This window comes from Eubalaena glacialis, chromosome 10 (assembly GCF_028564815.1).
Source record: "Eubalaena glacialis isolate mEubGla1 chromosome 10, mEubGla1.1.hap2.+ XY, whole genome shotgun sequence".
Taxonomy (NCBI): domain Eukaryota; kingdom Metazoa; phylum Chordata; class Mammalia; order Artiodactyla; family Balaenidae; genus Eubalaena; species Eubalaena glacialis.
This window is the reverse complement of record NC_083725.1, coordinates 115,192,859-115,216,798: the sequence shown is the minus strand read 5'-3', so window position 1 is coordinate 115,216,798 and position 23,940 is coordinate 115,192,859. Positions and strand designations below refer to the sequence as shown.

At 46.5% G+C, this 23,940-nt stretch overlaps 1 protein-coding gene across 1 annotated transcript; it reads right to left on the bottom strand.

Annotated features, from left to right (window-relative positions):
- Nucleotides 1-182: 182 nt before the first annotated feature.
- On the bottom strand, nucleotides 183-23,934 carry VPS51 (VPS51 subunit of GARP complex). Its single transcript, XM_061202003.1, has 10 exons — nucleotides 23,658-23,934; nucleotides 23,041-23,170; nucleotides 4,119-4,265; nucleotides 3,818-4,037; nucleotides 2,994-3,711; nucleotides 2,386-2,601; nucleotides 1,963-2,181; nucleotides 1,390-1,511; nucleotides 1,211-1,298; nucleotides 183-542 (listed from the first exon to the last, which is right to left on the bottom strand). The coding sequence occupies exons 1-10, from the start codon at nucleotides 23,880-23,882 to the stop codon at nucleotides 282-284; spliced, it is 2,346 nt and encodes a 781-aa protein (XP_061057986.1). The 5' UTR covers nucleotides 23,883-23,934; the 3' UTR covers nucleotides 183-281.
- Nucleotides 23,935-23,940: the final 6 nt, after the last annotated feature.

Sequence of the window (23,940 nt, the reverse complement as noted above, 5' to 3'; positions counted from 1 at the left end):
GCTTTTGTCCCGAGGTCTTTAAATGGACCCGCCCCCGGCCCATCCTGGGCCCAGCAGGTCAGCCAATCGTCTCTCAGGGGCGAGACCAACAGGAACGCCTCCAAAGCCGCCTGTGTAGTCCCAGGCTCACAGCTCCACCTCCCTCCTCCCCCCCAAGCCCCGCCCAGGCAGGCGACAAGGAGCAGGAGACAACACGTCTTTATTAGGCAGGTCTTGAGGCCCCGAGGGGAAGGGCCACCAGGGCGGGACACAAGGGGATGAGCGGATCGGGGTGACCGGGCCTAGCCGCGCTCACAGATGACCTCGACGACACTGGGTTCCATGGGCACTGGGTCCGGGCAGCGCAGGGCAGCTGAGGCCACCACTTCGTCCAGCAGCAGGTGCACAAGCTCCTCATCAGCCACAAAGCGCCATAGGTAGAGCTGCAAGAAGTGGCAGTCCACCTGCACCTGCTGCAGCCCGAAGCGCCCAAAGGTGCGCAGTCGCACACACTCCAGCAGTGTCTTCAGGCTGATTTTGATGATGCCGGTCAGCACCGACACCTGCAGGTAGGGACACAGGGGTGCAGATCCACTACAGCAGGTGTTGGGGAGGGGTACTAGATCCCCGAGGAAGGGCACCCACGTTCTGTGCAGGGGCCGAGGAGACAGCAAAATGCCAGTAGCTGTGATGGGGTGGAAAGTCCCAGGACCCAGGTAAGAGGGAGGGACAATACAAGGTTGGCCCCATCATCTGGAGGGGAGTAGACAGGGAGGGCCCAGCAACCTGAGGCAGAGATGGGGGTCAGCATTGACATGGGGAGGGGAAAAGCTTACTAAGTTGGAGGGAGAGTATCAGGTCCCTGAGCACGGGCTGGGTTGGGGCAGGGCCCAGGTCCCTGAGCACGGGCTGGGTTGGGGCAGGGCCCACGGTGTGACTAGGAATCCCTGGGGAGGACCCAGGGCTATGGTGGGGATAAGGACAAGGGCCAAGAGGTATACTAGATTATCACCCAGACGCGGGCTGAGGGCACACCAAGATCAGGGCAGAGGGCTATGAGATGGTGATGGTGGGGCTCTGGATGACCACTCACTCCTAGAAACATCCCTCAGAAACAGAGACTGGGGGGGGGCGGTGTCAGAGTCCTAGGGCTCCCTGGGCCAATGCGGGGCTGCTTCAGCCAACCTTCCCAAGGGGCCCTGGGAAGGCAGGGTCACTGTGGACTTCGGACCTTATTGAACTCCACAGGACTGAACACGTCAATACGCTCAGAGAACAGCTTCTGGATGTTGCTCAAGAGGTTGGTGTCCATTGGGGCACTGAATGGGAGGAGACAAGCAATCAGAGCCCACCCCTGCACCCCGGTCCTCCTTTTTCCATCCTCCCTGCGCCTACCCTGACCAGCCAAACCTGGGTGTGTAGCTGGGTGCATAACGGCCCTGCTGCCGAGAACTGCTGTAAACGGAGAAGGTCCTCTTGCTAGAGTCGCTGCTCTGGGCCTTGCGAACACCCTCCTCATACAGGAGCCCCACCTGGTGGTGGAAGGAGGAACTGCAAGGAGGCCAGGGCATGGGGAACACCCAGCCCACCAGGTGCCTTGGGCAAGGGCCAAGGATGCCCTAAGTTACACACTCATTTGTTATAAGAATCACAACCGTTATAAAAACCACAGGGTAGTTAGGGCCTGTACCTAGTTGGTACCCAGTCACTATTTACAGAACCAGTGGAGTGGGGCAAAAGTGGAACATAAGAGTTGGTACTGAGGCCAAATCTTCAGGGCCAACCCTGACCTGATTTCCTGGGTGACTCTGGGCCTCAGCTTCCTCCTCCTAGGTGAAATGGGGGTGATGATGCCACCATGGCTGAGGAGGAAGGCCGTAGATGCAGGCACTGCCTGGCCCCTCCTGTCATGATCCTCAGAGGGCTGTTCCCCCAGCACCCCCAGCCCACATCAGAGTTCCCCTGGCCAGCGCAGAGCAGCACCTGCACGTCGATAGCTGTCGTGTCCTCCACCACCCGTTTCATGACAGCACGCACGTTCCGAGGCTCCAGGGTACTGAGCCAGTCCCGTGTCTCCACACTCTTGCGCAGCATCTGCGATATGACCAGGCCCTGCACCTTCACATAGTGGGTTAGCAGCCGCCGTGCCGTCTCCCTGGCCTCCGCACACAGTGTGCTCACGGGTGTCACTGGAGACTGGTCCTGAGCCAGGGATGCAGAGGACAGACAGGCAGTGGGTACTGGGGGCAGCTCTGCAGCCACTGCCCACCAGGAGCTGGGCACAGGCTGGGCAAGGGGCAGGCTGAGTTGGGCACAGGCAGCCCTGACCATGAGGGCACTGCCCAGCCTCCTGTGTTCCTAGCATCACCCACCCCCCCCCCACCCTGCTATGAGCTAGCAGTTCACCTGCACCAGAAACTGTTCATCGGTGAGGGTGAGGATGTAGGAGATGGTGGCGGTCTCGTAGTCCAGGCAGAGGCGGGAGAGCAGGAGGAGCAGGGCGGGTGGCGTGGCACCCCCCTTCTCCCCGGGGCTGTCACAGAAGCTCTGAGCTGTCTGGCACATGGAGCGGATGAAGCCCACGATGAGGCTCTCACGGACACCCTGGCTGCAGAACTCGCCCTGTGAGGAGGAGCGCCCCAGATACACAGCAGGTCCAACCTCCCAGGCAGAGGCTGCTAGTGACCTTCTACTGGGACTCGAAGTGCCCTGGCCTCTCTCCAAGGGACAGCTTCACCCCGCATTCCAGAACCCCAGAGCAGCTCCCCTGCTGTGGGAAGGGAGTGCAGGGGGGCAAAGCCAGCACTGGGGACCCTGCTTGCAGATGCCCTCAGAGCCTGCCCCACCCCTCCAGGCTGTGCCAGCCTTCCTCAAGGCAGCCTGAAACCACATCCAGACTGCCTGGGGCAAGGACTGTGTGCCCTGGTAGCTGCCAACCTGCATGCAAGATAAACAAAAGAATGCCCTGAAAAGGAAGAAAAAAAAGAAAACGGATGCCCAGGGAAAGATCGTACCCGGAAGTAGGGCTTGTTGGAGAAAGACACCTCCTTGGCAGTGAAGAGGTGCACAGAGGCCAGCGAGGCCTTAATGTGGCTCAGGGTGGAGCTGGCCACGTTGGCCAGCAGCTCGGCCAGGCCGGGGCCTTCCTTCCCAGCAACTCGAGGGGCGGCCAGCGCCTGCCGCACGTCCGTCAGGCAGCCCAGGAAGGCCGACTGCAGGCCCTGCAGGTGCTGGCCCAGGCGCTCGCGGGCCACTCGCTCCACGATCCCCGTGGCGGCCTCTGCCAGCCCGGCAGCGGCCAGCAGGGCCCCGGGCGCCCGCAGGCGCCGGTGGAAGCGGTCCAGCGCCCGCACGAGCAGCGAGTTGTCACTGCCACCCTGCTCCTGAGCCAGCCGCCGCTCCACCAGCGCGAAGTAGCGGCTGCCCAGCTCCCGCGCAAAGGCTGCCAGCTTCTCGGCACCCGCCGGGCCCTGGGCCGCAAACAGCTCCTGGTAGGCCGCCGCCACCTGGCAGAGGCCCCCGACGAAGCCGCTGCCGCCGCGGTCAGTGAATTCTAGCACGTCGGGAGCCGGAGGGGAGGGCCCCAGCTCCGCCTCCAGGCTCCTCAGCTCCTCCTCCAGCCGCCCTCGGCCGTGAGCCAGGAACTCCTCGCACAGCTCCTCCGCAGGCTCGCCCAGGGCCAGCAGCAGCTCCACGCACTCGGCTTGCTCCGGGGCGCCGGAGCCGCCCTCCCTGCGGGAAGGGAGAGGGAGGTGAAGGGCAAGAAGACAGAATTCGGGGCGTGGGGGGGCAGACCCAGGAGACCAGCGAGTGTGGCATGGGGGCCCAGAGCCCACACCTGAAGCGCTGCTGTAGCTGCTGGGCCAGGCGGGCCGTGATGACCTGGCAGTCGTCCTGGATGGCGCGGAATGAGGGCAGGTGCTGGTACTGCTGCAGCACGGCCCGCGCGCGGCCTTGGTAGCGCACCGCCTGCCCGTAGGCGCCCAGCTCCACGCACTTGGTGAGGCGCGAGGGCAGCTCGAAGAGGAACTGCAGCTTTCGTAGCAGCGCGTGGACCCCTGGGGGACAGGGGGAGGTGGTGTTAGCCCCAACGCCCTGGGGGTGGCCCACTTTAGCACCAGCTCTGGGGCGGGCCGCACCTGCCAGCTTGGTGATGCGCTCGTGGCGGTCCTGCAGCGTGGCGCTGATGCGCGCGCTGAAGTCCGTGATCACTGCCATGTTGGTGGCCAACCGGTCCATCTCATCCTCCATCTTCCGGAAATCGTTCTTCATCTTCCGGATGGTGTCTAGGAGGACAAGGGCGCAGGAGAGGGAAAGGCGGATGACTAGGGGTGCAGACAGAACACTCAGCTTGAGAGGCAGTCCGAATGCCCTCACACGTGCCCGCTTCCCAAACGCGCCTGAGCTCGCTCCTCGAGGGTCACGTTGATGATCAGGTGCTTGAAAAGGACTGCAGTGGTGCTTGGTCACTATAAACGGGGGTGAGGTGTCGTCATGTCCGTGCAGCAGACGTTTTCTGAGCACCCCGTGTGTGCCCCTAGTCCCGGGGCAGTGGGGAGATGCCCATGAAGCCGCAGTCCTTGATCTCAGAAGATGCCCAGATCCAAAGGAGGGCACAGGGCACTTGGAAGGGACCTGCTGCTCGTTCCCAAGGGCATCCTCCATGCCCAGCACCCTGCCTGCCATGGGGCAGACAGTAAATACTTGTTCAATCTTACCTCTTTCCCAGACCTCCCTAACCCTTTCACTCTGCCTTCTGGAACATGGTTGACCTTTTCTGAAGGGTTCTTTCCCTTTTGTCCTGACAGAAACCTGCCTAAGAAGGCTGTTCTTCCTTTCAACCCAGGTGCCTCAGGGCCTGGCCCCTTAACACTTCTAGATAGCTTCAACTCCTCCTCCCTTTGAGACCCCAGCTTCTTTGAAGACCATGACATCAAACTACACCCCTTCCTGTTGCCATCCCTACTGTCCTCTTTGCCACGCCCCTCAGTTCCAGATCACGGCCACACCTCCTTGTGGACATCAACATACACAAGGATGAGCCTTTGGACATTCTTGACTCTCCGTTTGCTGACCTCCTCAACTCCATCCATTTTTTAAAAAAATATATTTATTTATTTTATGTATTTATTTTTGGCTGCGTTGGGTCTACGTTGCTGTGCACGGGCTTTCTCTAGTTGCGGCGAGCGGGGGCTACTCTTCGTTGCAGTGCGTGGGCTTCTCATTGCAGTGGCTTCTCTTGTTGCTGAGCACGGGCTCTAGGTGCGCAGGCTTCAGTAGTTGTGGCGCATGGGCTCAGTAGTTGTGGCTCACGGGCTCTAGAGTGCAGGCTCAGTAGCTGTGGCGCACGGGCTTAGTTGCTCCGCGGCATGTGGGATCTTCCCAGACCAGGGATTGAACCCGTGTCCCCTGCATTAGCAGGCGGATTCCCAACCACTTCGCCACCAGGGGAGTCCCTACTCCATCCATTCTTGCATCTGCCTCATCTGTGCCACAGTCTCCCTGCCCTTGCTAAGAACTGCATCCTTTAAAACCTTAGCTTCAAGCCTCACCACCTTCTGTAATTCTGATCATTCACCCTGTTGACCCCACTCTAACAATCCTTTGGCCTTTTCAGTAACTCCAGACCCAGTGGCCCTACCACTTGGTCACTGTTTGCAATACCTCTCATGGCTGCACTTCCTTCCTCACTCCTCTTAGAATCTGTGGTCCTCCACGAGCATCAGCACCCATTTGCAAACCCCCTTGCATCTCTTGCCCCCCGGCCCCCATTATTTGTCGGCAGAACCCTACCACAGGTTAAGCCCAATTACCAACCCACTCCCTAAGAATGACAGCTGAAAATGAGCCACAAAATCATACCAGCTGGCCTCCCTTTAAAGTTAGGACTTTAAGTCCCAAAGCAGCACTGCATACTGGTCAGCTGTCCTTCCAAACCTTCTAGTGAGTCTGTGTTACCATTTTCCAAAATAACATTTTGTCCTCAGTCCTCAAAACGCCAATACATGCCCCCAATTCTCAAATGGTGACCTTGATTCACACTTCACAGAGAAAATACAAGGAAACATCAACTCCTTCCAAATCTGCAGAGTGAACAGATCCCTGAGGGACTCTCATCCTGTCCCACGGCTGTGACGACTTGGACATTTCTGCCTCCAGTCCTGACCAAAGCCCTGCCTAACAACTTACTTAATACCCTGATGTGGATGGCAAACAGGCACCTCAAATATGATATGTCGAAAACAGAATTTTTGAATATTATTTTATTTTTATACAGCAGGTTCTTATTAGTTATCTATTTTATACATATTAGTGTATACATGTCACTCCCAATCTCCCAGTGTGTCCCACCACCACCCCTCCCCACCACCTTCCCCCCTTGGTGTCCATACGCAAAACAGAATTCTTGACTTTCCCCAAACCTGTTCCTCCACTAACCTTTTCCATTTTGGCTCCTGTTCATTTATTTCTTTACTTATTTTTTAAAATTAATTAATTTTATTTATTTATTTTTGGCTGCGTTGGGTCTTCGCTGCTGCGCGTGGGCTTTTCTCTAGTTGCGGCGAGTGGGGGTCACTCTTGGTTGCGGTGCGCAGGCCTCTCATTGCAGTGGCTTCTCTTGTTGCGGAGCACGGGCTCCAGGCATGCGGGCTTCAGTAGTTGTGGCACATGGGCTCAGCAGTTGTGGCTCACAGGCTCTAGAGCTCAGGCTCAGTAGTTGTGGCTTGAGGGCTTAGTTGCTCCGCGGCATGTGGGATCTTCCCGGACCAGGGCTCGAACCCGTGTCCCCTGCATTGGCAGGCGGATTCTTAACCACTGTGCCACCAGGGAAGCCCTCCTGGCCATTTCTTAAGAGTCATCTTTGATTCTTATCTCTCCTTTACCTTACATTCAGTCCATTGGCAAGCTGCATAAGGTTTACCTCCAACATTTTCTTTCCAAGCCACCATCATCTCTTGTCCAACTACTACTAACATTTCCCAACTAATTTCCCTAATTCCACTCTGGAACTCACCATCAATATGCATAAAGGAAAGCAATGAGGATGAAGCAGAAACATATGTATTGTAGGAGACTTGAATCCACTTCTGTCAATCCGTGACAGACCAAAAGGACAAAAACCAAATGAAGCTACAGAAGTCCTAAATAATATCATTAATACGGAAGACGTATTTGATTTTCATTCTTTTCAAGATTCCATAAAATACACCAAAACCTTACCACATATTAGGTCATAAAGAAAATCTCAATAAATTTACAGAAGAAAAGAAACTAAATGGTACAGAAAGCATTCCCTGATCACAATGCAATGAAATTAGAGATTAATAACAAAACTAGAAAATAAAGAGATCCCATTATTTAGAGAAAACCTCATTATTATCAACTACTGGATCAAAAAGGAAATCAAAACTGAAATTTCTGTATATGTAAAAAATAACAACAATGAAAACACTATAAGAACCTATAGGATATAGCTGAAGCAATGTTCAGAGGAAATCAGTCTTAAATTCTTATAGTACTAATCAGAATAAACATTCAACTCAAGAAGTTAGAAAAAGCACTAGAAAAGAAACCAGAAAAAGAAAGCAGAAAAATAAAAAAGAAAGCAGAAAGAAGGAATTAATAAAGCTAAAAGCAGAAATTAATTTATTTTTTTAAATGGGAGAACTGATAAATAGATCAAAGATCAGGGTCACTGAAAAAAAATGAAAAACAAAATATATAAAATGCGAGCTACTCTAATCTTTAAATGGGGAAAAAAACATACACAAAATAAGAAATAAGGGGAGAAACAATCACAAATACACAGATATTTTAAAAATCACAAGATACAACTTAGCTCAATTCTGTGTAAAGAAATTGAAAACCTAGATGAAATGGATAATTTGCCACAAAAAACCAGAATTTACCTAAATGGATTCCAGAAGAGCAAGAATACATGAACAGAGAGAATTGAGAATGTTGTCAAAGAAAGATTCTCCAGGACTTCCCTGGTGGTGCAGTGGTTAAGAATCTGCCTGCCAATGCAGGGGACACGGGTTCGAGCCCTGGTCCGGAAAGATCCCAGATGCCATGGAGCAACTAAGCCTGTGCGCCACAACTACTGAGCCTGTGCTCTAGAGCCACGAGCCACAACTACTGAGCCCACATGCTGCAACTACTGAAGCCCACACGCCTAGAGCCCATGCTCTGCAACAAGAGAAGCCACCGCAATGAGAAGCCGGCGCACCGCAACAGAGTAGCCCCCACTCACTGCAACTAGAGAAAGCCCGCGTGCAGCAATGAAGACCCAATGCAGCCAAAAATTTTAAAATTTAAAAAAAAAAACAAAAAGAAAGATTCTCCTTCCCCCCCCCACACAAAGGTGCCAGAGGATGTCATGGGGGTGCTGCCATAGCTCTGAAGGACAGCTCATTCCAAAGCTCTGTGCAAGCAGTACTCAAGCAGAGAAAATTAGAAAAGCGTTCACATTAACTTTGTGGAAGAAACATAACACTGATACAAAAATGTGACAAAAATAGCTCAAAAATGAAAGTGACACATTCATATCTTATGAATTGAGATGCATAGATACATTATTTAAATAAATTAAATAAATGGAGATACACATATAAATTAACAAACAGAATCCAGCAATGTATTAAAAGAATAATTGACAAATATGTCCAAATGGTTTTTATTTCAGGAATGCAAGGACAGCTCAATCTGAGAGGATCTCGATAATAATTCACCATATTAAGAGATGAAAGACAGACAATTCAACATCTCTTCTTGATTTTTTTAAAAACTCTCAATAAAATATGAACAGCTGAATATTTCCCTAACCTCCAAACACCAGCATCGTGTTTAATGAGGCAATGCTGGAAGCAATTCCCATTAAAATCAGAAACATGGCAAGGAGGGTCACGATCACCACTGCTGTCTAACATTGCTCTGGGGTACTAGCCACCACAATTAGACTCAGGTAATATATTACAGAGATACAAAAATTGTAAAGGAGGTAAAATTATCACTATTTGCAGATGATATAATTGCATAAATTGAAAACTCTAAAAAAAAAATCACTGAAAATACTACTACAAACAATAAGAGAATTTAGTAAGGTGACTGAACATGAAATTAATATAAAAAATCTATAGAATTAAGCAACAACGTTCACACATACTAATAAGAAGATACAGTAGAAGATGACCCATTTTAAATAGCAATTTTAAAAGATAAAATATCTAGAAATAAATTTAAGAAAAATGTTCAACATTTACATAAAAAAACCTTTATAAGCTAACTGAGGAACATACTAGAAGGCCTGAAGAAGTGTAAAGACATACCACATTCTTGGACAGGAAGCCCCCAAACCTAAGATGTTGATTCTCCCTAGAAATTTAACTTGATCCAGTAAAATTTTAAGAGACCCCCCCTCCTTTTTTTCCTTTTTTTTTTAAAGTATAATTTGATGAACAGGTGGAAAAATAAGAAGGGGGAACTAAAATTTGGAAGTGAAAAAGAGTAAGAAGGAACTAGCCTTACTAGAATTTAAAACGTGCAGTTTTATAGCTACAGTAACTTAAAGTATATGGCACTGGTACATGAACAATTAGAGATAAATTGAACAAAACAGAAGGTTTTTCAAAAATCCAGAAACATAAAGAAATTTACTATTATGATAAAGGTAACATTTCAAGTCAGTGGGGAAAAGATGAATTATTAAATAGTGTTGGGACAACTGGAAAGCCATTTGAAATAAAAACATAGTTGGACTCAGACCTCACACCTTATATACACACACACAGCAGAGGGATGAAAGTTTAAATGTGATTTTAAAATGTAATCACAAAAGTACATGAAGAAAGTCAGGGAGAATTTTAAAATAATATTAGGAATGGAAAAGGTCTTACTTAGAAACACCTCAAACTCAGAAGCTATCAAAGAAGAGATTAATAAAATTGTTTGATCAACAAAAACCACCATGAGCTAAATCAAAACAAACTTTAAAAGAACTGCAAATCATACCATACAGGGCTACTTTTCCCTAATATGTGAAGAACTCTTACAAATCATTATGAAAAAGAACAACTCAGGAGTTCCTTGGAGGTCTAGTGGTTAGGACTTGGCACTTTCACTGCCAGGGCCTGGGTTCAACCCCTGGTTGGGGAACTAAGATCCCGCAAACTGTGCAGCGCGGTCAAAAAAAAAAAGAAGAAAACAACTCTATAGAAAAATAGGAAAAGGACATCACAGACAAGGATATCAAACAGCTCTTAAGCATACAAAGAATGTTCAACCTCACAAGAGAAATTAAATTAAAACTACACAGAGGGACTTCCCTGGTGGCATAGTGGATAAGACTCTGCGCTCCCAATGCAAGGGGCCCAGGTTCGATTCCTGATCAGTGAATTAGATCCCACATGCATGCCGCAACTAAGAGCTCGCATGCCACAACTAAGAAGCCCGCATGCCGCAACTAAGGAGCTGATGAGCTGCAACTAAGGAGACTGCCTGCCGCAACTAAGGAGCCCACGTGCAGCAACTAAGACCTGGTGCAACCAAATAAATAAATATGTAAAAAAAAATCTTATTAAAAAAAAACTACAGAGATACTACTTTTCAGATTGTCAAAGATTGAAAATTTCGGTAACTTAGTGTTGGCCAGGGTGTATGGAAAGAGCTGTTCTCCTATTTGCTGGTGGTTGTGCAAACAGGTCATTTTTTTGTGGAAAAGAATATGGCAATATCTAACAGCAGTCACTTGTGAGCCTTCGCACACCCACACCTGGCCTGTGTGTGGCTCCTGGACTGTGGGAATGTTCTCTGAGCAGGATTGGGGCAGCAACCCAACTTGGGCAAAGTGAGGAGAAAAACATCAATGACAATGACAATAAAAAGGAACAGACAGACACAAAATATGCAGGGAAAAAATAGCTGAAAAAAATCAAACAAAAAAATGCACAAGAAGAACTCACAGAGCTAACACCTACAGAAAAATTAAGAGATTTTTTAAAAAATTACATGAAGAGGTAGACCAAGAATCACAAAATGAACTTCTGATGTTAGCAACACAGTCTATGGGACAAGACCATTCACCCTTCTTAGATCCCACAGAGAGGAAGGTAACTGAAAAAATAAAGTCCCATAATATGAAACATCTGTACTACTCTTTGGGGCTACTGGTTGGAGTTGCTTATATTTTTTTGGAAAATGGTGACTGTGTTGCCAATTCACAAACAATGAATTAATGGACATAGCACGGACAGTGCCTGCAGTTAAAAACTGAATAAAAGGGACTTCCCTGGTGGCGCAGTGGTTAAGAATCTGCCTGCCAACACAGGGGACACAGGTTCGATCCCTGGTCTGGGAAGATCCCACATGCCTTGGAGCAACTAAGCCCGTGCACCACAACTACTGAGCCTGAGCTCAAGAGCTCTCGAGCCACAACTACTGAAGCCTGTGCGCCTAGAGCCCATGCTCCGCAACAAGAGAAGCCACCGCAATGAGAAGCCCGGACACCACAACTAAGAGTAGCCCCCACTTGCTGCCAACTAGAGAAAGCCCGGGCGCAGCAACAAAGACCCAATGCAGCCAAAAAAACAAAATAAAAAAAAAACAACTGAATAAAAGCAGAGCAAAGGCAAAAGATGGAAGCTCAGGTACCAGAAGGCTCACGGGCTAACGATCATGAAGAGGCTTGGAAGTTCATGAGGCGTTTCGTCTTCCCCCAGTGAATTCTTGTTTTTGCTTACAAACCATTTAACCTATGACACAACCTCCTTCCAGGTCTGTCAAATGCTACCATCAGAGGAGCAGATTCGTTTTGGAGTGGGTGTTTGGGACCATGACATTTAGGTACTACATCAGAAAGGAAACTTGAATCTGACTTTCAAAGGGAAAAAAAAAATCCAAAAACTAAGTTGTCATTAAAACAGAATAAAAGAAAACCTAGTACTGGTGGCATTGCTGTTGAATGCACAGCCACAGAGCCATTGAAATGGAAATAAAAGTTGCAGCACGGCAAAACAAAAAACATCCACACCACTGAGTAATAAAGACTACGCTGTACATCCCTGAACTCTTTCAAGCTTGCTAAGATAAGCAGTTTGCAACTAGGGCAAACTCTCCTTGGGAGGAGAGTGGGTGGTAACTGGTAGGCAGCTGGAGGGGGCCTTGTTGGTCATGCTGTTGACTGACCTGGCTGCTGACTGCACAGAAGTGTTCCATCTGTGAAATTCCAGGAGCTGGCCACTATGACCTGTGCACTTTTCTGTTAATCTTCAATAAAGTTTACCATTAAAGATTGTTTTGTCTTTACCTGGGGAAAGGAATGGGAAGAGGCTTTTCACTATACAACCCTTGGGACCTTTCCAGTTTTGGAACAGATAAACGCATTATTACATAAACAAACGCAGTGTCTAGGCCAAAGGTTGGCAAACTATATACCCTGCGGGTCAAACCTGGCTTGATAGCTGTTTGGCTTTTTGATTTTCAACTGGGCTATAATTGACATAGCATAAAATTCAGTGGTTCTTAGTATATTTATTATATTCACAAGATTGCACAACCAATATTACTATCCAATTCAATAATATTTCATCACCCCAAAAAGAAACCTTGTATCCCTTAGTAGTCACTCCCTATTTCTCACCTCTGTCCCTGGCAACCATTCATCTGTTTTCTGTCTCCATGGATTTGCCTATTCTGTACATTTAAAATACATGGAATTAGGGACTTCCCTGGTGGTCCAATGGTAAAGGATCTGCCTTACAATGCAGGGGAGGTGGGTTCGATTCCTGGTCAGGGAACTAAGATCCCACATTCCGTGGGGCAACTAAGCCCACGTGCCACAAACAGAGCCCACGTGCTCTGGAACCCGTGCACCACAACTACAGAGCCCACCCGCCCTGGAGTCTGTGCGCCACAACTAGAGAGAAGCCCACGCACCATAAGGAAGAGCCCGCACGCCATAACGAAAAATCGTGCACGCCTCAACAAAAATCCCGCATGCCACAACTAAGACCCGACGAAGTCAAAAATAAATTAAATAAATAAATAATAATACCAAAAAAATAAAATAAATGGAATTACATACAGTATGTGGCCTTTTGTGTCTGGCTTCTTTCACTTAGCATGTTTTCAAGGCTCATTTAAGTTGTAGCATGTATCAGTACATCATACTTTTTTATGGCAGAATAATATTTCCTTGTATGGATAGACCACACCTGTTTTCCATTCATCAACTGGTGGCCATTTGGACTGCTTTCACTTTTTGGCTGTTATGAATAAAGCTGCTATGAACAATTGTGTATGTGTTTTTGTAAACATATGTTTTCAGTTCTCTTTGGTATATTCCTAGGAGTGGAACTGCTGGGCCTCATGATAACTCCATGCTTAGCCTTTTGAAGAATGGCCAAACTGTTTTCGGGTACACCATTTTGCATTCCCACCAGGAATGTAGAGGGTTCCAAATCCTCCACATCTTCACCAACATTTGTTTTATTCCATTTTCTGGAAAACCTAGTGGGTATGCAGTGGTATCTCATTGTGGTTTTGATTTGCACTTCCCTAATAATTAATGATGTTGAGCACCTCTACATGTGCTCGTTGGTCATCTGTATATCTTCTTTGGAGAAATGTCTATTCAAATCTTTTGCCCATTTTTAAAAAAATTTATTTATTTTATTTATTTATTTTCGACTGCATTGAGTCTTCATTGCTACGTGCGGGCTTTCTCTAGTTGCGGTGAGCGGGGACTACTCTTTGTTGTGGTGCACAGGCTTCTCATTGCGGTGGCTTCTCTTGTTGCGAAGCACGGGCTCTAGGCGCGTGGGCTTCAGTAGTTGTAGCATGTGGGCTCAGTAGTTGTGGCTCGCGGGCTCTAGAGCGCAGGCTCAGTAGTTGTGGCGTGTGGGCTTCAGTAGTTGTAGCATGTGGGCTCAGTAGTTGTGGCTCGCAGGCTCTAGAGCGCAGGCTCAGTAGTTGTGGCGCGTGGGCTTAGTTGCTCTGAGGCATGTGGGATCTTCCCAGACCAGGGCTCGAACCCACGTCCCCTGCATTGGCAGGCAGACTCTTAACAACTGCGCCACCAGGGAAGCCCATGCCCATTTTTAAACAGGGTTATTTGTCTTTATAGTGCTGACTTAATCAAAGTTCTTTACATATTCTGGACATTAGACCCTTATTAGCTATATGATTTGCAAATATTTTCTCCCATTCTGTGAGCTGTCCTTTCACTTTCTCTATAGTGTCCTTTGAAGCACAAGATTTTAATTTTGATTAAGTTCAATTTATCCGATTTTTTTCCTTTGATTACTTGTGCTTTTGGTGTCTATAAAGTAAAAACCCACTCCTGTGAGTCTCTAGTCTCAACACTACTTCACATCTGACACCAGATGTGTGGGTTTTCCACTTATCAAGCAATTCTGTGACATCAGCTGGGCATCCTATGATTTAACTTAATTCTGACACCATCTACCGGGAGTTAGCATCAGATCTCATAGGTTAAGGACTTAGTCCCACAAAACTATCCTCCCTCACTTTAGATTTCAATCACAAGTCCAGGTTGTCAGCTATGATTCTGACTGATTGGCTCTAAATTGGAGGTTCCCATGACCCCCTCCTCAGGTTCAATTAATTTGTTAGAGCAGCTCAGCAAACTCAGGAAAACAGTTTACTTACTAGATTACTGGTTTACTACAAAAGGAAACAACTCAGGAACAGCTAGATGGGAGAGATGTATAGGGCAAGGTATGTGGGAAGGGGTATAGAGTTTCCATGTCCTCTCTGGGCATGCTACTTTCCCAACACCTCCACATGGTTCACCAACCCATCCTTTTGGGTGTTTATGGAGACTTCACTACATAGACATAATTGATTAAACCATGAGCCATTGGTGACTGAATTCAATCCCCAGCCCCTCTCCCCTTCCTGGAGGTCTGGAGGATGGGGCTGAAAGTTCCAACCCTCTAATCACATGGTTGGTTCTGCTGGCAACCTGCCCCCATCCTTGGGTTCTCTAGGAGTTTTCCAAAGATCACCTCATTAACATAAACTCAGGTGTGGTTGAAAAGGGCTTTTTATATAAATACCAAAAGACATCCATGTCATTTTATTTCACTAGAGCTATTTCAGGAACTGGGAACAAAACTAAATGTTGTTAACAAGGCTCTTATATAGGAAATTACAAGGGGTTAGGAGCTATGCCAGGGATGGTGGACAAAGACCAAATGTATATCTCTTATTATAAATCACAAATCACAGTGTCATATCTAACAAACTCTTGTCTAATCCAAGGACATGAAGATTTACACCCATGTTTTCTTCTAAGAGTGTTTAGTTTTAGCTGTTATATTTAGGTCTATGATCCATTTTGAGTCAATTTTTGTATGGCATGTGAGGTAGGGATCCAATTTCAATCTTTTGATGTGGCTATCCAGGTATCCCAACCATGTGTTGAAAAACCTATTCTCTCTGTTGAATAACTGTGGCATCCTTATAAAAAAATTAACTGACCACAGATGTACAGGTTTATTTCTGGACTCAATTCTACTCAGTTGACAGAAGCCTACAGGCTGTTATGTGGGGCCAGATATTGGTGAGAAAATGGCAGCCTTCACGAGGGCTCACGCCAGTAAGAACTGCCACTGCCAGTGTCCTTGTCCCTACGGTGAGCCAAAGCCGGCTCCCACCTTAGCAGGAGACCCTCCAATACTAGCAAGTGTCAAAGCACTGTTACCTGCCCCGGCCATATTCCAATTCCTGATCCACAAGTCTCTCTTCTGCAATAGAAAGGTTTTATACCATAAAGTCATCGACTGCCACCTCTTCACTCCCAGCCACAACTAATGGGACTAGAGGGCAAAATCTGACCTATCATCTAGCCACCTCACTGTCACTTGACATTAAAGAAATAAAGACACAGACACAGGAGAAGGCCATGTGGAGACAGAGGCAGAGATTAGAGTGGTGCAACTGCAAGAAATGTTTTAAGTCAACCAGAACCTGGAAGAGGCATGAAAGATTCTCCCCTAGAGCCTTTGAAGGGAGTGCAGCCCTGCTGACAACTTGATTTTGAACTTCTGGCCTCCAGAACTATGAGACCATAATTTCTGTTATTTTTTCGTTTTGTTTTGTTTTGTTTTGTTTTGTTTGTTTGTTTATACTGCAGTGTTTTTTTTTTTAAATTTCTGTTATTTTAAGCCACCAAAATTGTGAGTTTGTTATAGCAACCATAGGACACTCACACAAATACTAAGAATTTTTTTCCCCTGTGGGAAGTGAGTGGCAGGGGTTTTCATTAAATATGTTTTGAATATATAAACCTTGCCTCTATTTTCTTAAATATAATATTGTGGATGTAATTTAGACTGTTTTCTTAACTCTGGATAAACTTTTTGCAAAGATAATGATTTGCCAGTGACTGTAGATGTTGATAGAGCTGTTGGTTCCTACACCAAGTGGTCCCAGGTTATCAGATTTTCTTGAATTATTATTTCTCCTTTATGGCAGTATTTTTTTAGTCTATTTGTCTACTCTCTGATTGTTATGATTTTATTTTTCACTTGTTAAACAAGTCTAACATAAAAATTATTCATTTAGGGATTTATTTATTATGCATAATGTTTGTCTTTTATAGAAATGCAGTTCTTTCAAAAGCTACTACAGGTACTAGAACAAAAAAATCTGACTTTTTAAAGTTATTTTTGGACTTGTTTTGCGTTTGAAACAAGGCATTAAACATTATGTCTTATCTATAAAATTCTGACCAAGTTATTTAGCATCTCATTACCTCAGTTTCCCTATCTGTAAAATGGAGATATAGTTAACTACTTCATAGATGTGTAAGAATTAAATTAATTAATATATGTAAGCAGTTCGATCAGTGTAGTTTTATATTAAACACTCAATAAATATTGCCTAGTATTAACCAGTTAAACTTGCTATTATATATAATTATTAATAAATTAGTTTTACTTGTAAAGATCTGCTAATAATGAACTCTCTCAGTTTTTACTTATCTGCGAATGTCTTAATTTCTTTCTTTTTTTAAAAAATATTTATTTATGTTAGTTAGTTAGTTAGTTGCACCAGGTCTTAGTTGCAGCATGTGGGCTCCTTAGTTGCGGCAGGTGGGCTCCTTAGTTGTGGCTCCAGGGCTCCTTTAGTTGCGGCTCCCCAGCTCCTTTGTTGAGGCACGTGGGCTCCTTAGTAGTGGCATGCAAACTCTTAGTTGTGGCATGCATGTGGGATCTAGTTCCCCGACCAGGGATCGAACCGGGGCCCCCAGCATTGGGAGCGTGGAGTCTTATCCACCGTGCCACCAAGGAAGTCCCTCTCTTTCTTTTCTACAGGATATTTTTACTGGGTATAGAATTCTTGGTTGACATTTTTTTCATTCAGCACTTTGAAATGTGAATCCACTGCCTTCTGACCTCCACGGTTTCTGACGGGAAATCAGCTGTTAATCTTATTGAGTATCACTTGTATGTGATGAGTCACTTTTCTCTTGATGCTTTCAAGTTTCTGTCTGTCTTTTTTTTTTTTGACAGTTTCAATGTGATATGCCTAGGCGTGAATCTCCCTGCATTTATCCCACTTGGAGTTTGTTGTGCTTCTTGGATGTGTAGATTAATGTTTTTCAGTAAATTTGGGTAGGTTTGGGCCATTATTTCTTCATATATTCCTTCTGCTATTTTCTCTGTCCTCTCACTCTTCCCATTATGCATATGTGGGTACACTTGGTGTCCCACATGTCTCTAAGGCTCTGTTCAATTTTCTTCATCCTTTTTTCTTTCTATTCCTCACACTGAATAATTTCAACTGACCTATCTTGAAGTTTGCTGATTCTTTCTCTGCTTGTTCAAATCTGTTATAGAGACCCTCTAGTGAATTTTTCATTTTCATTGTGGTACTTCATCATTTCTAGTTGGTTCTTTTGTTAAATAATTTCTTCTCTTTGATATTCTGTATTTGGTGAAACATTCTTATGCCTTCCTTTAGTTCTTTAGATACAGCTTCCTGTAGGTCTTTGAACATATTTAAAATAGTGGATTTAAATCTTTACGTAGTAAATTCAATGTCTGGGCTTCTTCAGGGACAGTTTCTACTGCTTTTTCTTGTGTATGGGTCAGATTTTCTACTTTATTTGCATGTCTCATAAATTTTTATTGAAAAAACAGACATGTTAGATAATACTGATATAACATGGCAACTCTAGAAATCAGATCCTCTCTCCTCCCCAGGGTTTGTTGTTGCTGCTTGTTGCTATTGTTTGTCTAATTATTTTTCAGAGTTACTAAACCTGTACTAATTAGTTTCTGAACCAACTCTGTAAAGTTTGTATTCTTTGTTGTGTATAGCCACTGAAACCTTTACTTGGTTAGCTTAGTGATTAGCTAATGACTGGACAAGGATCTCCTTAAATATCTAGAACTAATAAATCTCCTAGTATTTACTGAGGAGCTGTGTGTGTGTGTGTGTGTGTGTGTTGGGGCATACCTTAAACACTCAGCCAGGAGGTTTACAACTCTCCCTTAACCTTCACTTCCTGCTTGCACTGAGCCTGAAGTAAGACAGAAGTGAGAGCTTAGGACATTCTCAGGTCTTTCTTTCTTTCTTTTCTTTTTTTTTTTTTTTAATAAATTTATTTTATTTATTTATTTATTTTTGGCTGTGTTGGGTCTTCATTGCTGTGCACAGGCTTTCTCTAGTTGCAGCGAGCGGGAGCTACTCTTTGTTGTGGTGCACGGGCTTCTCATTGAGGTGGCTTCTCTTTGTTGCTGAGCACAGGCTCCAGGGTGCGCGGGCACAGTAGCTGTGGCTCGCAGGCTCTAGAGCGCAGGCTCAGTAGTTGGGGCGCACGGGCTTAGTTGCTCCGCGGCATGTGGGATCTTCCCAGACCAGGGCTCGAACCCGTGTCCCCTGCACTGGCAGGTGGGTTTTTTTTTGTTTGTTTGTTTTTATTTTTGGCTGCGTTGGGTCTTCGTTGCTGTATGCGGGCTTTTCTCTGGTTGTGGCGAGCGGGGGCTACTCTTCATTGTGGTGCACAGGCTTCTCATTGTGGTGGCTTTTCTTGTTGGGAGCACGGGCTCTAGGCATGTGGGCTTCAGTAGTGGTGGCACGCGGGCTCAGTAGTTGTGGCTCGTGGGCTCTAGAGCTCAGGCTCAGTAGTTGTGGCACACGGGCTTAGGTGCTCTGCGGCATGTGGGATCTTCCTGGATCAGGGCTCAAACCTGTGTCTCCTGCATTGGCAGGCAGATTCTTAACCACTGCGCTGCCAGGGAAGCCCTGACAGGTGGATTCTTAACCACTGCGCCACCAGGGAAGTCCCTCAGGTCTTTCTTAAGTATGTGTACTACCCTACACAGTTGTGGCCTTCAAGATTCCTAATAATGTGTCAGAGCTTGTCAAAGCCCCTAGGGACATCTCATTCCTCAGCTTTTCCTTTTAAGCTTTTGGGTTAGTACTATTGTTTGCTCAAGTGTTATCTATCACTTCAGACAGACACAACATTTGCCTGTAATTGTTTTTGACAAACAACTCTGGTGAGAGACTTTTAGCACTGGGTGACCTCCAGGTCAAGACAAACCTATGGGGTGGATTGTTTTAGGAAACCACCAGACAGGTTAAATAATGACAATTCTTTGGGCATGAGGCTTTGAAAGAACTCCAGCTTTGTTCTGCTCCCTCTACTATTAGGAGTATGGGCTATTTTTCAAGGCTACTGCTAAGCTGGAGAGGAAATGGTAGGGCTAGGACAAGCTAAAATACCATAGGATTCATTATTTTTACCACGATTCAGCTCTTTTTCTTGAATAAATGCTCCTCTGATTGCTGCACACCTTTGGTTACTTTCCAGAGTTCTAAGAAAGCTTATTCTAACCATTGTGGCCAGTTTTAGGGTTGCTTTTATGGAGGGGATATTTTCAAATGCACTTACTCCACTATTTTTGCTGATGTCACTCTGAATGCCAGGGCTGTTTTTGTAAATGAGTTTTGCTGGAATACAGCCATGCTCATTCATTTATACTGTCTGCAGTTGCTTTCATGATAATGGCAGAGATGAGTAGTTGTGACAGAAACCAGATGGCCCACAAAGCCTAAAATATTTACTTTTTGGTCTTTTCAGAAAAACCTAAAAAAAAAAAAAGAAAAGAAAAGAAAAGAAAAACCTCACCACCCCTGTTGTATATCCTATGCAGTCAGACCCCGCTCCCTTCACCCCCACACTCTTGCTTTCCCTGCTCTGGTCGTAGAGTTTCCAGGGCCTTTGCACAAGTTGTTTCCTCAGCCTGGGCCACTCTGCCCCCAAATCCTCCCGTCGTCAACTTTTCATCATTCACCTTAACTGTGACTCTTTAGAAAAGCCTTTCTCTGCCACTCTCTCTATATCAGTCCCAACCACCCACTCTCTAATATATTATCCTATTTCATTTTCTCCAGAGCTCTTGTTGAAGTGAACTGATCTAATTTTCTTTCTTCATTATCTGTCTCTTTCTCTAGAATGTATGTTCTGTGACAGCTGAGAAACTTGTCTTTTTTACTGCTATATCGCTGGTGCCTAGAAGAGTACTTGGCACACAGGCAAATATTTGACAAGCGATTGAATAAATGAATGAATCAGTTGAATTAACGTATATTCATACTGACACCACTCTCCCTCTATGACCACTCCTGTCTCCATCGCAGGCTCACCCTCCTCCTCCCCATGGCCATCAAACGGAGGCGTTCCTCCAAGCTCTGTCCTGGGCTCTCTCCTTTTCTCAGGCTCTATCCCATTCTTGAGAAACCCTGCCCACACTTCCCTTTAAACTCTCCTCCTCTTCACAGCTGCCTCCAAGGCTTATTCCTCCAGTTCAGGTCTCTCTTCTGAGCTCCAGAGCCACATATGCATCTGCCTTCTTGTTAGCTCCTTATGCACAGCTCCAAAACCTCAAAACCTAGCTCCCTTAGCCTCAGGGGTATGAGCTCTCACCACTAGGTAAAGGTTCCCCACCTCTAGCATGAGTCAGAAGGCCACTCCTTAGAGATACTCTGAGGAAAGAAGAGATGGATTGGACTAGACCCCCTCAAGCTTCCTTCCATACTGAGATGCTGTGATTATCTGACATGGATCTCTAGAGTTCTTATGATTAAGACCAAAATCCTTCTTATTTTGTCTACAAAGGCCTTCATGATCTGGCCCCACAGGCTCATCCAGGTTTATTTCATGCCTTGCTCCCCTTAAAAAAACGAAACAAAACAAAACCTAGCTCATTATGTTCCTTTTCCTACACCTGATCTTCCTGCAGTTTCTTGGGCACCACATCCACCATCCAGTGTTCAACTTGAAACTTGGGTCATTCTGTACACCCAAAGCTCCTCAACACCATGTCCTGTCAATGTTGCCCCCTAACACTTCTCAATTTACTCCTCAGTGTCCATCTCTACCATTATCATCCTGGTGTTAGCACCCAGAATCTCTGGTCTGGACTACTGAAATGGCCTCACTCCAGCCACCTCTCCAATCTATTCCTTTCAATGTAGGTAGGGACAAGAGGGATCTTTTCAAAACACAAATCACATCACTCATTTGTCTAAACACTTTGATTAGCTAAGTACTCTTTAGATAAATGGAAAATTCCTTAATGCGTTCTGAAAGGTCTCTAGTTAAACTCTACCACACCTATCCACCTGACTGGCTCTGCCCACAGTCTGCTTTCCCTCCTGCTACAGTAGATGAGCTCTTGACCTTCTGTTAAGGCCAGCCTCTCCAATGTGCACTGCTCAATCCCCTCCCTCTTTCCTGAGGACTTTGCTTCTGCAGTTTTTCCCTCTCTTGCACCACTGATGAGCACTCCATGAGCTAATGTATTGGTCAAGCTTATCAGTTCCATTTCTTGGAATGCCTTCTTCATTTATCTTCTAAGACACCCATGGTCTGGGTTGTTCTCAAACTTTCCCAAATGTTTGTTTCTTTGAGAAAGAAGATTTGTGAGATTTTCCTTCTGTTCATGACTTCTGAAATGTTAGGATGCCCCAGGCTTCTGTCCTCAGACCTCTTCTCTCTGTACACTCCCCCCAAGAGATCTCATCTTGTTCCATGTACCTCAAGTTCCAGCCTTCTCTGAATTCCAGATCCCTCAACTAACAAATTTTTAAGAATCTTGAGCCTTTCTACTTTTCCACGGTTACCACCCTGGTCCATACAACCAGCATCTTGCCTGGACTGTTATAATAGCCTCCTAATGGGTGTCTCTGCCATCCTTGCCTCCTTATAGTCCACTCTCAACAAAGTGGACAGAGGGGTCCTTTTAAAACAACAGTCAGGTCACCCCATTCTTCTGTTCATTTCATCTCACTCAGAGTACAGACATTCCCACAGACTGCAGGTAGACCTGCAGGATCTGCCTCTAGGACTAAGTACATGTGGGTCCCAAAAATCTGAACAGTGCATTTCACCAACACAGGACAGAAGCTAGTGTGGATGATACTGAACATTGTCTAGTACCATCTTGAATAGAGAATAAAGAGGACAGAAGGGAAAAAAAACACCTTTATATGATGTTTGTCCTTTAATGTCATACATTTTCTATCTCTGCTTCATTTAAAAAGAGAGAAAGGAAGGGGAGAAGGGGGAAAGGGGAAAGGGGAAGGAAGGAAGGAAGGAAAGAAGGAGAGAGAGAAAGGAAGAAAAGAAAGAAAAAAAAAGAGAGAGTGAAAGAGAGAGAGATAAGCCCATTCTCGAGATAGACCTGAACCAGAGAAGAAAGCTACCACTAAAGAGAAAAACTAACCATTACTGAGGCGTCCTTAGTGTCAGAGATTCTAAGTGCTTTAGGTAAATTCATTTCTTTTTAAAATTTCATTTTGTTCTTTTCTCCCCTTTGGTCCTCAAAACAACCCTCTGAGAACAGTTATCACCTCAGTAGTCATCAAACCATGAAAGCTCTGAGAGAGAAAGATGAGAGTGGATTAGTGTCAGGGCAGGACTAGAATCTGGGTCTGCTCTGTCTAAATCCTCTGCTGGCTTCCCCAACACAGGAGAAACTGGGGGATGTGGGACTGTGAGGAGTGTGCCCCAGTAGGAATCACCTGTGGCTGAGATGAACTTGTTGTAGTTCTCATAGACCAGGGTCTGCATGTCGCTGTCTAGAGCCCGGATCTGCCGCACCATGTCCGTCTCACTGTCCATCAGCTGGGCCAGTGGGCACTCTCTTCGCAGCTGGAGGAAATTAGGTGGTTAGTATCCAGGACAGGGGGCACTCATGTCCCCCAGCCTTGCCCCTAACTGGTAGGCTTTTGGTGCAAGAAAACCCTGATCCCACCCCTGTCAGGAATCTCAGATAAGGAACCTATAAGGGGCATAGCTCAGGAGTTACCAGGTCAGACCCTATTTGGGGTTTGTCGGCATTTGAAATCCTCAGATTCAACCAAGGCCCAGTCCTATGCCTGTCAGCGCCTGGGCCACGTCCCCTATATCGGGTCTATCAGAACATCAGCCTAGGAGATCTCAGACTTCGCACCATCTCAGGCCAGTCCAAGTCTGCCCTCGACCTCTTATCTTCCAGCTCTGCCCCTATTGCGCGGCCCAGGGTCATCCTGCTTTTATGAACCCCTCTTCCCTCGCCCCACCCTCCCCCCAACAAAGTCGCAGGCGTGATGTGGGGTGCAATATATCGGGGGCCTGTTCCCCCTCCCGATACACACACCTTGTCCAGATACACTTCCGGGTCGAAGTGCGCCCCATTGAGATCTGTAGGGTCCAAGCGGTCCGGCCCCGCAGGGCGCCCCGCCGCCTCCACCTCCGAGAGGCCGTAGTAAAGCTTCAGCATCCCGTGCGCCTTCCGCCGACGCTCCGGAGCCTCCGCTTCGGGCCCCTCTGGGGAGTCCCCAGGTCCAGAGCCCGGGCCACGTCCTGCGGCTGCCGCCGCCATGGCTCCAAGTGCAGCCCACAGGCGTGAGGCTGGGCAGGGGCTAGGGAGGAGGTACTTC

Coding starts and splice junctions, on each gene's coding strand:
- VPS51 (XM_061202003.1), bottom strand. CDS start 23,882: ATGGCGGCGGCAGCCGCAGGACGTGGCCCGGGCTCTGGACCTGGGGAC. Junction 1,512..1,962: donor CGACAGCTATCGACGTGCAG/GTGCTGCTCTGC, acceptor TTCCACCACCAG/GTGGGGCTCCTGTATGAGGA. Junction 1,299..1,389: donor GCACCCAGCTACACACCCAG/GTTTGGCTGGTC, acceptor CCTCCCATTCAG/TGCCCCAATGGACACCAACC.